Raw genomic sequence first — 16,246 nt, 5'->3', positions numbered from 1 at the left:
CTTCACAGTGAATGGTGAATGTGCTGAATGTTCATGTTGAATTCCTCACAAAGGGAAGAAAGGTTTGTTTCCCCCTGCCTGGACCTCAGAATTGGAGAAAGGCCAGGTGTGTGTGTGTGTGTGTGTGTGTGTGTGTGTGTGTGTGTGTGTGTGTGTGTGTGTGTGTGTGTGTGTGTGTGTGTGTGTGTGTGTGTGTGTGTGTGTGTGTGTGTGTGTGTGTGTGTGTGTGTGTGTGGGGGGGGGATACTGGGGTCTATGCTAGTGAAGAGATCCAACTTCCTGATCCAACAAGTGAGGCAAGGGAAGCTGTCCTCTGACACAGGGAGGATCCTGTCAAAATAATCACTTTGGCGACAAGTCATTTCTCTCTTGTTCTTGCTTTTCTTATTTCCCACCTCTCCCATTCAGGCATTTCCTGAGCTGTATGTGCCAGCTGCAACACAGAGACTATTATTTCAGATACAAAACACTATGTTGTGGATGAATGAGAGCACATGACACATCAATTTAAATACATGTAACATTGTTATAATGGCAGTCAGAGCTCCTCTGCTGCTTTCTAGCAGAGTCTACTTTTGTAAACAAACACAGGAGTGGGTTACTAAATTATTCAAAAGGCAATAGTTAAAGCTAGGCCTATGTGAAGTTGCGTTGATCCCACTGAGTCAAAGTTTTTTTTTAGTGACAATTATTTCCATTTAAACCCAGTGGAAATGTTTTTGCTAAATAATATCCTGAGAAAATAATCAACACTGGCTGTGTGGTTGAGGACATAACAGTCCCTGGAGTGTCACCTCTCAAATAGCATTGAGCTGGATGCCCTGCACTTGTCTAATCACAGATTATAGAGTCTGTACTGTCTGGAGTCCTCTTTCTGTCCATGTGCCCTTTCTCAATTAGCACAGACTAAAATTGTGCCAGTCTTCTCGTCTTCTGTGCAAAACCCCAAGGTGTCATGGACAGAAATTAGGTCCAGTTCTAGGCTAAAATTAAATCCAATTTAGTTAGATCACATTTGGTCTAAGACTACGCTTCAGGGCTTGGGTGTACTCCATCAGAACTTGTTCTTACGACATGCTGTCCTAACCATTTGGGAAATCCAAAGCCACTTAATGCATATCCAGAAATCCAATTTTATGAAAGACTAGTTAATTTTACTGCTTCAAATGTGTTTTAGTCTGAAAGGGTACAAAGTGTTGCACAAAGGAACTTTGTATTATCACAAATATTGTGATTCTTAGTAGGAAACTTTAGATTTTCATGCTATTTGACTCCCACTGGTTTGCTGTTGGACAGAATCCATTCATAGTGGGGCCTGTCTTTTAAACTAAGCAAGAGAACAGGCTGTTTATCTATTGCACATTCTCTGTCTGTCTGCACTTCCTTAGAACAGATATTGCTCTCTGTCTGTCCTGATTAAGGAATCACGTCTCTATTTATTTCAGTCTAGGAGTTTCTTTTGAGAAGAAAACTGTCCATCTCTGCAGCAGCTCTTTTCACATTGTAGTGTGTTTGTTATTTGGCAGCATACTGTTAGCTTTGTCATTACTCTGGCCTAATTAGCCTCACCTTGGCATCACTGATGTTAGATTAACAACTACATGGGTACAGAGAAAAGCAAGGTCTGTATACAGAAACTCTGGAGAAACTGGAGCTTGAATGCATCTGGCACATTAGTCATTTTGACATATTAAGCCAGGGGGAAAGGACTGGGAGGAGCGGTGAGAAAGCGTATTTGAGCTGCTATTGTTCATCTCAAGTAATGGTGCCAAAACAGTATAATTACATGCACCAGCTTCTATCAGCAGCTTTTGGATGTTACACCAATAGATGCACATGGAAATGCATCGCTTGTTTATTAAGTATCCCTCCGGAGAAGATTAAGCATTATATTTTTAATATATAAAGCGGAAATAAAGCGGAATCATATTTGCTGATGCTGACCATTGTGCATTTATTGATTGCACAATTCCCAGCTCACAGTGGCCCTTCATTATTCTTTCTGGAAGTGTTGTCTACATTGCAGAAAATAGTTTTGAGTCAGATTACAGTTGTGGAAGACCTGTTTGTCATCTGCAGTGCAGCTAGCATCATTAGCACAGCTATATTTTCCAATCATGATTCCTCACTCCCATATCATGTGCAGTTACTTCTTTAAGATGGAACTGAATACAGACGCATGACCACTCTTTGTCTTTGCTTTCAGGCAGATGAGGCTGCAGGTGTCGGGTCTATTTGTTTTATAAAGATCCTTTAACCTAAATGATGAGAGCAGAAAGAACATGATGGCTGCAAGAGTTAAAGGGCAGACTTAATCCTGTCGGATGCTTATCAGATGGCACAATATGGCAGTATGAAATATGTATAGGAAAACGGCATTGATCTTTTAGATGAAATGTCAGCAACTAACCTAACTAACCACCTCTAACAAGGTGAGTAGGATTCGGTTTAGTCTTTGCCGGTTCGTACATTTCTAACGATAAGTATTTTTAAAAACTATTTAACTAGATTTTTAGCCACGATATGATTCTGATGTGTAAAAGCTCCCCGGGGTCAATGCAGAGATGTTGCAGGCTTTACGCAACATCCTTTTCTTTTCTGAACAGGAATCATCTTCAGTGATTTTTAGAAAAAGCTTACACAAGCAAGTTCTAAATACTGGACCCTGACTATGACATTGCTGTTTTGCACAATAACTGCTGAAATGATAATCACAGTTATTCTATTTACATTGTCATTATTATTCAGCCGTATATAGCAACAAAGTGACTGTTCCACTTTGTCTTCTATTGACAGGAAACTGCCTTCACATTGACGCTGTGTCTTTATAACCCTATAAATAAATATTCATGTGTCCTGTTTAAACACTGTTTGGTGCTTTTTTTTTTTTAACACTTGCTTTCTTCTTTCAGGGTGTTTGTATTTCCCCGGTCAGTAGGCTAGACGGAGAGATTGTTTTAAACAAGGCTTTGCGCTTGAGCTTTTGATCCGACCAGTAGACTCCTATAAGGCAGAGCAACCACCTTCATGGGATTTTAAAGCTCAGTCACAATCTAGTCAGCAGCTGAGACTCTCACAGGATTCACCTGCACCTGTTTGATTGCTTACTTTAGATTCATTATGAGGTCATTCAATGCAGCCGGCATAAACGTGTAGACCTACTCTTAGTAAGATGTGCTGTAGTCATTGTTTTCTGCATGCTAGGGGAGATATCATGTTTCATGTTAACCCCTATTATGCACTATTGCTGATCTTGTAAAGTTGTCTTACTTTGGCTCTACTTTGCCTGTAAACATGCCATGTCTGGTCTGATCTTGTCTTTCATGGCCAACACAAACATGGGCCTGCTGACCTCATCAGTTTGTGGTCAGGGCCGAACAAAAGAGATGTTTAACACTGCACGAAATCTGCAACAAAGGATGACAGCCGTGTACAGAGTTCCTAAAAAATGATTGTGAGATCACAGAGATAATGAATGCAGCACCGGGTTTGTAACGGTATTATAGAGGCTGAAGGGCTGAGAAGGAAGCAAAGAGTATTCTGATGAGCCACAGTGGGGTTGTGTGTATCTTACGTTGAAGACTACTTCGTCTGTTACTTTGGCTTGGCGCCAGTAGAACTACGAGATGAGTTTTGTGCTCGACTTGATGAAACATGGGGACAAGTTCCCCCCAGTCTTGTGTTTCTGGTGTCATTGAACAGCAAGTTTGTTGCTTTTAACGTCAAACAAGTCTTTGTCATATGTCACATATTTCTCAATAGGAAACATACACACATACTTCCTAGCACATCCTTCACCATCAGAGAAAAGATTTCCACCAAACCGCCCACACGACCAGTACTGGTCAAACCTCTGATTCACACTTCACAGACATGAATCTTTTTTTTTTCTTCAAATGACCGATTGAGGGAAAGTACAAGCTTAAATCACTCAACTGAAATCTGGCATTGAGCTCTGACGCACCAGCCCTGTGTAGTATTACATAAAATGTGCCGGTAATCCCGACAACAGTCAGATTCTGCCACAGCTCTGGGGAGCCTGATGACCACAGAGTTCACAAAGACCATATTACAAAGTATTATGACAGATATGAGTGCCGCTACTACATCCTCTCCTTTCGCATTCTCGGAAACAACCGGTTTATCTGCTTCCCAATCTATTTTTCTTTTCGTAACACGTCCCTCAGGGTGGTGTCATACCTGAGTGATGACACCTGTCCTGCCTTCCTATTGCACCAAATCGCTCCATGGCAGCTCATGTGTCTGCACCATCTGGCCCAACAAAGCTATAATCCATGCGAGCAGTGACTTGACAAAAACTACACGTTGAATGAGGGATATAAAAATATAATGGCTCAAAGGATGTTGTGTGACTGCATCTTAATTACCAGAATTGGATGGAATGATTTCTGCCAGCATAATTTCTTCAAAGTCCTATAAAAAATATTTTTACCCTTTTTTGTACAATTGTTTACTGTTTAGAGTTATTGCCCCCCTAGGGGTTCATGGTAGGGCTGCACAAATATTAATACATTTTATTATTGATTAATATTTGGACTTCCTTTTTCAACTAAACAATGAATCTTTATGGTATTTTCAGATAAGTACCGAACATTTGCCACCATGGGTTTGGATCTGTGTGTAAAGTGTGCCGTTGGAACACAGTGAGAATACGGATGGAGAGCAGGGGCTTTATTGGTGCATGTAAAAATTCCCAATAAGAAATACGCCCAACCTTATGGATTATGCTGCAGGACGAGTTTGAGATGTTTCATTAGATGCTTGATTTTTATTTAACCCCCATTAAAAACGTAAGGCTTAAGGCTTAATGCTGCAGGCAGGGCGACACTTTTGAGCCCCCTTTCAAGCCTACAGGGGTTTAGCGTTTGATGCTCACAACATTTAAGCCTATGTCTACATAACATTATAAGGGCTCTCTGTTTATCTTGATCACATGAATTCTGGCCAGGCATGAAGCTGCCATCGCATTATAAAATATGTCTCATTGTGTTGGGATTAATGAGTGCACACCATCTGTTGTTTTGCATTATATGAATGAATTCCCCATGTGAAATGTTCATATTTACAACTACAGAAGATTAAAGGTTATATTTGTTATTTCTGTCTCAATGCTGAACTCTGACATTCAGCAATGTGTTGGCATCAAAAAGTCAAAACAGACACACGAGTTGACCCTCTGCAAGCCCATGACCTCTTTGGCACATCACAAGCCATCATATGAAGGTGACTTTCTCTTCCAACGGTCTGTTTGATTTCAGTGTTATTTGGCTGCTTCTAACCTTTTGAGTTCTAACTTGTTATTGTGACTTTGTGTAATTCACACATAAACTAAACTGTTACAGAAATCAGGCATTCCCAAATGAATAGCTTCCTCTTGTTCTTTGTGTACCCTGGTCACAGCCTTTCCTCCTCCTTCACTGTGAGCTTGAGAAGATTTCATTCAGGGAATTAAAGCCCAACCAGCATATGGCCATCTGGCACACATAACAGATATTTGGTGGCTAAAATAGCTTTTGCATGCAAGCCAAAGTGCAGGCTAAGCTCTAATGGCACATCCTACTGTGTGAACTTGTTAAAACCGATCCATTCAGCACTTTTAGATACGTCTTCATCGCTCATAATGTAGATTGGGCGGGGGAGAAAGAAAGAATTCCGCCACTTCTAAATGACCTACCATTATTCTCCTTGTTACTTCTCGGTTCTCTCTGTAGCCGCAGTGCTTTGAAATATCCATTTCTTTCCCATCTTTGTCCTAAAGGCTGGGAATTTGAAACCAAAAATGTAAAGAGGATGATTTTATTTACATGGGTGGTGTGGGTATGGATTTGAGAATGTAGGGCTTTGTTTTTCTGTTTGTTTACAATGTGATTAAAAAGCTATGAATAAAATATTTTGTAGGACTCACCGTGAATAGATTTGCCCCCGTTTTTCTTGTAGGAGAATAAAATATTCAGAAGAAGTAGCTTTTAGACCAGTGTTCCCTTTATTATAGACTAAATTATGCAACTAGACATGAACAAATAATAGTGTTATGAAAGGATAATGTGTTATGGCTTTCCTCAGCAAGAGCTGCAGCAAAAGGTTATTTCTTCTTCAGTCTATCGCATACAAGCCAATACCATACACAGTTTCCTAGAGGATTTCATGCAGAGTTGAGCATGCTTTAATACAAATAATGTGACCGCCTTCACATTTCAAGGAGGGAATACAAGAAATGGTACATTGAAAGCACTAAAAGCAGGACTTGGAAGTATTCTTGTTTCATTCTAGCTTGGAAGCCCCCCAGCACATACCAAACATAGACAGCGTCTTTTTCATTCAGCCTTCTGTTGCATCACTCATTCTCCATCCTCCACTTCCCCCCTGCTTTGTGCCTCTGACAATTGCTGTGCAGTGATCCGAGGGCATGGAACTGGCAAAACATCAACTAGAATGCTGACCGGGGGGGAAAAGTATTTCAAAAGTGTGTTTTTGTTTGGGCAGCCTGTCATTCAATTCAGAGGGTTGGTTGGTCTGTCTGTCTGTCTGTCTGTCTGTCTGTCTGTCTGTCTGTCTGTCTGTCTGTCTGTCTGTCTGTCTGTCTGTCTGTCTGTCTGTCTGTCTGTCTGTCTGCACATTCATTTGTAGTGTATGTCCATGATAACATTTTTTCTACTGTTCTGATCACTGCTTCAATCTTTCCAACTGGGAACACAAGTATTGACACTCACTTTGTGTAAGCAGCCATATCTCAACTTAAGGCTTTGACTACTGTAGCTGCGGTCTCTGTGTAGGCTCTTAAACCTCACAGTGTTTCAATCACAAGTCATTTGAGATGCCGCGGTCACTAAAGTGGTCCAGAAATAGCGTAGAGATAGTAGCCCCATGTACTCTTACACACCAGCATATCTCGGACTAATGGCTTTGACGGATGTTGGTGTACACGGGATCCGAGTTGTTTGTTGACACCAGTGCAGAAACACTCTTGAGTGAAGTTGTGATATCATGTAATAGATGAAGTTTTATTTCTAAAAAAATGTTTAATTAGTTTGCGAGACTTTTTGAAACAACTCTTCCCTAAAGTTTTGTCAACTGAATTGTTGTGGAAACATTAAATATTTATAGTTCTTACATCTTTCCTTTTTAAAATAAAAAGAAAGATCTATAATGTGAATTGTCTCTTTTTTTTTTCTCCTGACTATCATGACTTTAAATAAAACAAGCAATCAACAGCGGGAAAGCTCAGTGCAGTGGTTACGAATTTCTCGTCGTAAACATTCTGTCATAATCTATGTCTATTATCCGATTACGATAATAAGACACAGGCCTATTATAGATGGAGTCTGTGGTTCTAATCCAATACACTTCTTTTTTTATTCAACAAATATGTCCCCACGGTCTCCTAGCTGTTAGTCCTGTTTGTGCATACACAGCCCTGGCTCGACGAGGGCTGTACCGCATTTGTGTTTAGTTTTCTTTACATTCAGAGTTTATATTGGGGTTTTCAACATTTTGACTTTTGAACTTTTCAAATCAACACGCACACACGAAGCAGATTACACCCTCTGTGTTCTAATCTGTCAAAATTACAGACGGAAAATCCAGAAAATATTCGGTTAACGCCACCTCTGGCTTTGTGGGGTCAATGTTCTCGCCTCATATTAAATAATGATTTCCCTCCTATGCCTCCAGTCACATCTCCTGAAATCTGATGCAGAATGTCTGCCGAGTTGATTTCATATTTGGGCTTTACATTTTATAAATACCTTTTTAATGCCAGTGTAATATAAACTACTGTATGTCTGCTGTCACATAAGCAGTTTCCAGACAGGCATTACATTTCACTAAGGAGCCAAACTCAAAGCAGCAAGTGGCCGAAAGCGTGCATGCGCTGGGAGGGTGAGGTCAGAGAGGGGCTAACAAAAAGGATTATTCTCTGAGCTGTGTGTGCGTGCGTGTGTGCCTCGGCCCTGCTCCCTGCTCTCTGGCTTCCACCCGGCTGTCCGCCTTTAATCCAGCTCCCACAATTGATTTAGTTTCCTCTAATGTTCCAGCCTCCCTTCAATACAGGTGGGCCAAGTTATTCAGTCTGCACTGGAAGGGAGAGAGAGAGAGAGAGAGAGAGAGAGAGAGAGAGAGAGAGAGAGAGAGAGAGAGAGAGAGACAACAACATGACTCCTGAATCAGTTGTTAAACACTGCTGTGCATGATGTGTAGGTGTAGCTGCACATGTGTCATACATTATTTTAGCCTCTTTGTCACGGGTGGTTCAGTCCATCTAGAAAGCTGTATACTTAAGTAATGAAGTGTTAAACTTGTACCTCCCTGGAACTGTGAAAGCTTCCAACGTGTTACTTTTCCTCCTGAAGTCTTGCTGTCATTGCTGTAGAGAAAATGGATCAAGCAGCCGAGAGAAGATAATCCACCATGCCATATAACCCACAATCACAGGCCTCTTATCTGAAGCCAAATATTTGACCACGGCTGTTTGAGTGTACCGTTGATAAGTGGTTTTGTTTGTCCAGGACAGATAGTGGAAGGATTTGAACGTAGCCTCAGGCGCACCATCTTTCGTAACTCTGAGACTTCAGCAAACATCTATTAATGATGATGTTTTAAACGTTTGAACTAATAGTCATTGTTGCCTAACATAACTGATGTGGCACTATAAAGTACAACCGTGTGTGTGTGTGTGTGTGTGTGTGTGTGTGTGAGATGATGGGTAGGTAAAAAACTAAATCCAAGATAAACATTATGTTGTGCTATGTGGAATACCGTAGCTATGGTTGAGGAGCTTTCAATACAGATGTGTGTTTCTCTATAGATGAGTTGCTCGTGTAAGCTTTTTTTCCTCACACTTAAGATAAATAGAAGCAGTTGCCATCTCCATACGTCATATTTGTCACTTTGAGCGCTCTGTATAATCTAAACGAGGGAAACGGCTCTATAATCTAATGGCCTTGCTTTACTTTAGAGGCCGAAAAGGTCAACAGTTAATGACGGTGCAGTGAGGGACATGGATACACTAATAAATGTAGATGGAGCGCCACTACTCATGCTGCTGTAAGTGATGTCATATAGGCTAAAACCTGTTGGCTGTAGAGTGCTCAGGCACCTACGGGGCACCTTTTGTGAAAGCGGTCAATGACTGTTCATTTTGACATGACACTCGGTTGTTTTATATGTGCATGTCAATAATGGAAGATGTCATCTAGAAACTTAAATTATTATTCCACTCTTTGAGTTGAAGGTCAATAGTGAGCTGAGTAGAAGTCCTGTATAATAAGTAGTACCAGCAAAATATAAATGAGTGCAGTAAAATGTCGCCCGTCACTGATGTATTATTATTTATTACATTATAAATACTGATTAGTCAATATGTAAACAGCATTTAATTGTATATACAGTTAGGTAGTTTCCTTCTCTAGGGTCACAAGAACTAAAGGGAGATAAGACGGACAAATATTCAAACTAAGTTCTGATACACACGCATGTATTTCTTTCTAAATAATTATCTAATAATTATTTAGAAAGAAATACATGCGTGTGTATCAGAACTTAGTTTGAATATTTGTCCGTCTTATCTCCCTTTAGATTTAGGTCGCCCAACTAGACTCTGCATTTATATAAGGAGTCACAAGCCAGGTTGGTCACAGCTGGTTTAATCTTCAACAATATGTTGTAGCATATATGTTTTTTGTAAAATCCAATTCTGTAAACTGATCAATAATCATATCTCTCAGATAAATGTAGTGGAGTAAAAAGTACAATGTTTCCCTCTGAAATGTAGTTAAAGTATGAAGTAGCATAACATGGAAATACTTTTAACTTAAGTGCAGTACTTGGGTAAATGTGCTTACGTTATTTTCCACCACTGGTCCTGAGTAGGATCTAAACCAGCAAAAGCGTCCATAAGCAGGATACAAGCTTGCAGGTGAAGATCAATAAACTCAGTCCATAACAATTATGACATAATCAGTCGAGCTGAGCAGGCTCTTGTGAGCTTAACCAGCGCAAACACCAAAACCCAAAGAGGGATTTCCCCCATGGGCTCTTATCAACTGGGAAACAGACAGAAAATGTTTCACTTATCTTTGCTTTCCACCGCCTGTTCACAGAAATATTGAACTGGAGAGACTGCAGTATAGATTCTCCACCCACCCGGTCTTCTCTATGGATTGATATCACTGTTGTGTTTAGGAGTGCTGTGATCCCACCGCAGACTCTCTCTGGGAATGTGGGAATGACGTGCCAAAATGGAGGATTAATGCATCTTTCGAGTGGCCCCTGCAAGCCCCTATTTTGATCTTGAGTGTTTGCACGGTGTGTCAATACCAACAACCTAAAACTGTAGCCCAACTATCCTCAACCCAGTGTATGCCTCTTCCAGCTATTTTAGCGTGATGATTAGTGCTTTTGTGTGCGACACCTGCTCTGTCACTACCGTCACTGATTGGGTGGCAAAGTGAACTGGCACTGGGCAGGAGCACAGGGACAGACGGGCGCCAGGCCAGAACAGATGGCCACGAGTTTCACTTGCAGCTAAACACAGTGGCGGACAGGAGTGGAGATAACACCTCTGTCTAATAATAAAACATCCCTGGTTCCCTAGGTGACCCCTTCAGCGCCTGCAGCCTTTTTTTTTAATTACATGTGAATCCCAGTCTATAGAGGGAGAGAGAGAGATGTGCTGAGAGCTGTGACGAGATAGAGATGTTGTTAAAACATCAATCCTGCTTTCTGTGCCCCCCCCCCCCCCCGCCGACAGAAAGCTGTGGCTGACTGGTGACTCATCCTCACCGTAAAGCAAGCTGGATCCATGCGCTACCTACAAGATTTAACATTTAATTGGTTTGTTATTCTAAAGCACACTAAGGAAACTTATCGTGCAGCCATGTGGATTGACAATTCACCCGCAACTGATTCCAGTAAAATGTCGTACAGTTGTGTTGTCACTGGTTTGGTAACAAAGGGAGACTACACTCTGGAACACCACTCCTGTTCCTGTTGTTCAAAAGGTTATTTTGTCATCATTAAAGATATATTCTGTCGGCTGCTTGGATAAACATCTCTTGGGATCTAATAACCTTCAGTTAGCTTCCTTCCTTTTCCCTATTCTATGCTGAACAAACATATTAATTCAAGCCTTTTTTTGTAATGATGAATGTAAGACACTGATAGGATAACATTTATGTTAGCAAACGATCATTATGATCTCTTCATAATGTCATGTGACACATTCAAATTACTGACTGTTGATTGACCAAAATCAAACAGTCAGAGATTTTTTACCATTGGCAAGATTACACTGTAAACGTGACTACAAAGCAACACTATTAAATCTTACTTTAACAGTATCTTAGTCAAACTCTCATTTCCTATTCAATTGTTAAATTGTATTCAACCATTTTCTTTAAATGGCTAATTTAATTATTGTTTATGCTCCACAATATTCCTTTCTTAACAGACCACCCCATTGTTGTCGTCTCTAACGCTACACTTTCTGTTATGCTTGAACGTGAATCACACTCTCCTCGTAGGGGAGTGCCTGAAAGAAATCAGTGAGTGTTCAGAGTGGCTCTCTACTAACTGTTTGTTTGGCTTGTCTGCCTTCCTCCCGTTTGACTCTGGCTCAGGCTGATCACAATTTAATGTAGCGGGACTTCTGGGAAAGTGGGTCAGGAGGAAGTTTAGCGAACTTGGCTTGTGAGTTGTTGACTTTTTGTGTCTTGCTGTGGAGGCAGATTCTTTTTGGGGTGAGAGATAAAAGGGTTAGGGGGATTTCTTTGAAAGGTCACACAACGCTGTGGATCCATGTGCTTTTCTGATTAAATACATTATATTTAACTGTACTTGATATCTTCTTCGTACCTCACACGTTCTGGATCCCAGTGTGACAGCGCTCTAGTATAAAACCCAAAGTGTATCAGTCAAGATTGTGTTGAAATTATTTATGTAGGTATAAGTTTCTTGTTTAATTTAATAATGGACAGATGGCAGTGATCTGTGCTCAACATGTTAATGTGGAACAGCACGCTAAAACAGGGCATACTGAAAACCATTTACTGCACCACCACGGCTTCTCAAAGCATCTGGGCCATGTCACCTTCCTTGAAGAATTCGCCCATAAAGCTGACAACAGGAATCCTGATTTAGTAGCACTTAGCTCTGCCATCCTTTCACGACTAGTCGTAGATTTTTCCTTGATGACGAAGGACACCGAGCTGCAGAGAATATGGGTTTTATTACCGAGTTGTTCAATCACTTTCCTGGCAGCCCTTGATGATTCCTGGTTGCTGCCCTGTTGTTATTATCATACCTGCTGACCAAAGAAAGAATAAAGACACACGTAGAAACTGTAGTGAGTGCTGCTTTGTCAATTATGCATTTCACCCCCAGATGCTACAGCGTGTCATGAAGGTGTGCTCACACTGTGTTAGTCATGGCACTAATCTGTTTCTTTTTCTCTCCCCCTGTCTTGTTCTTTCTCTCTTCCACAGGCTCTGCAGCCTCACGCTGAAGAAGCTGGTCGTCCTCAAAGAGCTGGATAAAGAGCTGAACTCCCTTTCTATAGCTGTCAAAATCCAGGTGGGTGGGTTAATCTCCCATGTGCGATGCAAGTAACAGGCTCAATTGCAAAACATTAGATAGCAGCATGTCACACTCTGAATACGGCGACTCGCATGTCTCTCAATTCTTTGCCGATGCTGTGCATGTGCTGTGTACGTAATTCCAAAGCCTAGACGATGATAATACATGCTGCTAATCCTGCCGATTGATAAAAACCTCCTTAGCTGCACAGGAAGTTCCGGTGAGTCGCATCCACTCAGGTGCTTTAAATGACAGACTAGCATTACACCTCTAAGCAGCGTTAGCACCTGAAGACGGATTGTGCATCTTGTATTGATTGCTGATTTTTTTTTTGTGACTATGGGTGTCCGGGCCTAACATGTAATGCACACGTGGTTGTCACATTGCATATCATTTTAAATGCACAGATTTAAAATAAAAAAATGCAGGTGAATATGGTTAAAATAAATGAACTAACAGATATGACCATGAAACTTCCCCAGTTGATTACCTACATTAAGACAGTTATTTGTTTGTATTACAAGTTTTCTGAAATGTTATATTTACATTTGCAAATGAGGCCTTTATCTTATTAAATATGTGCTAATTCACAAACATTTCTGAAGCCAGGTTCAAACTTCTTGTTTACTTTTGTTGAGATATTGGATTCAAAGGTTTTTACAGAGGGAATTTGGATTTCTCTCTCACTCCATAAATCAGAAAATACTGTCAACAGCCATACAAAGTTATATATGTTACAAGTTATAATGTAATATAAAATTAGGCTATGAATGATATATGAACAAACCTCGCTGTAAAAAGATTCACAATATAGAAAGACATGAAAGCAGAAAGTTTGGTGTATCGAAGTGATACTGAAGTGGAGATTTCTGGCTCGGAGTATAAGAAAATAGTTTTGAGAAAACAGCCTTTGAAGTTAAAATTCCATACATTTTGAAAGACACTACAGGTGAATAGTGTAACTAATAATTACCACTGTGCAACTACCCCAGTTGATTCCTTAAAAAAAAATGATATTGCAAGTTTTCGGAGATGTTAGATTAAATATGCAAATGAGGTATAATCTAATGCTAACTTTAGGAGAAATCTACAGACGCAAATAGACAAAGTTATTCAAATAAACACATAAATGTATATTTTGGATGTTTTCTTTCCACTAGTCTAAAAAAAAAGACTAAAATAGCCCAAACTCTCAAAATTGGCCAGTGCATGAAAGACAATGTGTTTGCCTGTAGTGCCTCGCTTTAACACTTACTTTTTAAGTCTTACCAATATTGCAAAATAAAGATATTACAAAATCTGTATAATTAACTTATAGCAAAAACCAGCAGATGGCTTGGTAGCAGAGAGATGGTGTACGTTAATGTTTCAATGTGTGACCATCTGCTCTGGCGCGTGTGTGTGAACAACCCAGTTAATTTGACAGAACTGTAGCTTTGGCGCTCACCAAACAAGCTTACATCTTGTTTGCTTGCTGCAGTAGAGTTACAACTTAGTCCTACACTGCTCTCCTGCAGAATTGCGGGATGATTTCTGCAGAGATGAAGTTAGTTCTGTTTCCTCCTTGCTGTTACTCGAGAAACGCGTACACATTTAACGATCATGCAGTCCTTTTGAATGGAATTCAAAGTATTCCTAGAACGCAGAGTCAGCTTTCTGGAAAGGTGCGATTACGTACCTCCCTCTCAGAATAATGTTTTGTTTGACTGACGTATAATATGTACTGCAACCCAACTGTCGAGATCATAGACGCATCTGTGATGGGACCCGGGCTTTAGTCTGCAGACAGGCCTCACGGTTTGAAAACACACACTCAGCAGTAAGCCTAGTAGCGGTTGTAAAGATGATGGTCCACTGCTTCTGAAACTCTCGATTCTGAGAGAGAACTAAGACCAGCGAGTGCACCTTAAGTGTACACAGACGCGCTGTACGAACACACTGCCCTGAGGTGACCATGTGGAAATAATTCTCAAAGGGAAAAGTCATTCAAACTTTCTGGACTGCAGTCACCTAGAAAGGAATTTGAGAATCCGACTCACCTAAAAGCAAGAAGAGAGAGGGAGCCCACTCTGTCTGTACCTGAACGATTTGGTGCCACATAAAAGAAGTCTGAGAAAACGCTTTTTGTTTTATCCACACATCAGAATCTAATGTAGCCTTTACCCATGGCTGTATGTACACATGCTTTAACCTTCTGCTGCACATATCCCGGTCTTTTCTCTAAGCAGGAATGTCCCACCTGTGTCACGTCTCACGCTGTACCCAGCATGTTTGATTCATCTACACAAGGAACTGTTTATACCAACAGTGGATGATATCCAGCAGTAGATCATGATATGCATGAGTGTCTGGCAAATGTTTATCGAATCAAACGGAACAAGAAGTATCCAGATATTATAAAATGTTATTGTCCTATAGGGGAAATATTACTGTAGCAGCTGTGAGAAGTGTTTAGGAAAGGGATTTAGGTGTTTCAGTTGATGAAGATAAATTGGCTCAAATTTGTGGCATTTCTCGTACAATGTCGAGGTTTTGACTGATTCAGTTTAAAATTCTACATTGTTGTTTACTGTGGTTATTCCCCAACATCTAAAACATAAAGATGAAGATTCACAACTAGGCTATACGTTCACATTGTCCAAAACGTTGTCATGCGAAATAGTGTTGTTCTGTTGGCACTCCCTCGAAGTATGGAGAAATCGACCTAAACCGCAATAATGATAGGGCGGCAGAAACTTAAGAGGCGTTACTAGGAACTGTAGGTAACCTGAAAGCTTTTTAGGATTGTATGTTATGTAAGGCCTGTGATACAATTAAGTTTTTTTACAACTTGTATAGCTGGTAAACAGTTTGGCTAAGAGCCTTCAGGCTTCAAACCCTTTTATATCAACTTCACTGTTTCTGTAGTTACTGCTCTGCCTGCATGCCTCAGTAATTGACAATTTTTCCTTTTCCCTCTCTCAATATTGTCCCCCTCATTTTGAAATGTAATTGAAATTTTAAGCAGCACCAGGCTATTTAAAGAGAAACAAATCATCTCCCCTTCACTGTCATCCTGAAGGAGAAAGCAACCAACCAAGTGTGGCTTTATCCATGAGCTACGTCGTCTCCGGAGCGTGAAATCTCTATTTCTGTTGAGCCGCCCGGAGGACAGCCAAGCAAAGCTGTGTTCACCGCCGCTCCGGAACTGGAGCATTAAATGCAATTTCCAGCAGGTTTGGTTAGGGAGAGCAGAGATGGGGATAAAGAGACAGTTAGAGAAGATGACAGACAGTGAATGACAAAGCCTTATTGCCGCATGTCATCAGTTCTCTGTTTAGCATACAGTGGCCGTCTCTGGGTCTCATCAGGTTAAGTGTCCTGCATGCACACACACAAGCCCTGTAATGGCTAACCATTTGGACGGCCTCCCAAAGCCACAGAAGCAGGGATGATGAGATTGCAGTTTAGTCTGCGGGAGACTCTGCGTTCCCTTGGAGATAGTCGTCTGTCTCTCACCCTGGAGATCCGCTTGGTCACTTCAAGTAGCTGAGGCTTCCTCAGACAACCCTCTGCTACATTTTCTATACATTGGATTTCCATGTGGCACGTGCACGACCTGATTATACAGTTTGTGTTCCTGTCTTTTCTGTGTGCTGTTGCTCGAGGTGGTAGC

At 40.8% G+C, this 16,246-nt stretch overlaps 1 protein-coding gene across 1 annotated transcript in view; it reads left to right on the top strand.

Moving 5' to 3' along the window:
- LOC115019784 (phosphofurin acidic cluster sorting protein 2) overlaps positions 1–16,246 on the top strand; it is a 50,847-nt gene that overhangs the window by 5,770 nt on the left and 28,831 nt on the right. The window contains 1 exon segment of the mRNA XM_029449375.1: positions 12,501–12,588. Within this exon segment, the coding sequence (XP_029305235.1) occupies positions 12,501–12,588 (88 nt within the window).

The sequence above is a fragment of the Cottoperca gobio genome, chromosome 15, assembly GCF_900634415.1.
Source record: "Cottoperca gobio chromosome 15, fCotGob3.1, whole genome shotgun sequence".
Taxonomy (NCBI): Eukaryota; Metazoa; Chordata; class Actinopteri; order Perciformes; family Bovichtidae; genus Cottoperca; species Cottoperca gobio.
The sequence above is the reverse complement of the archived record's forward strand: the minus strand, read 5'-3'. Positions and strand labels throughout refer to the sequence as shown.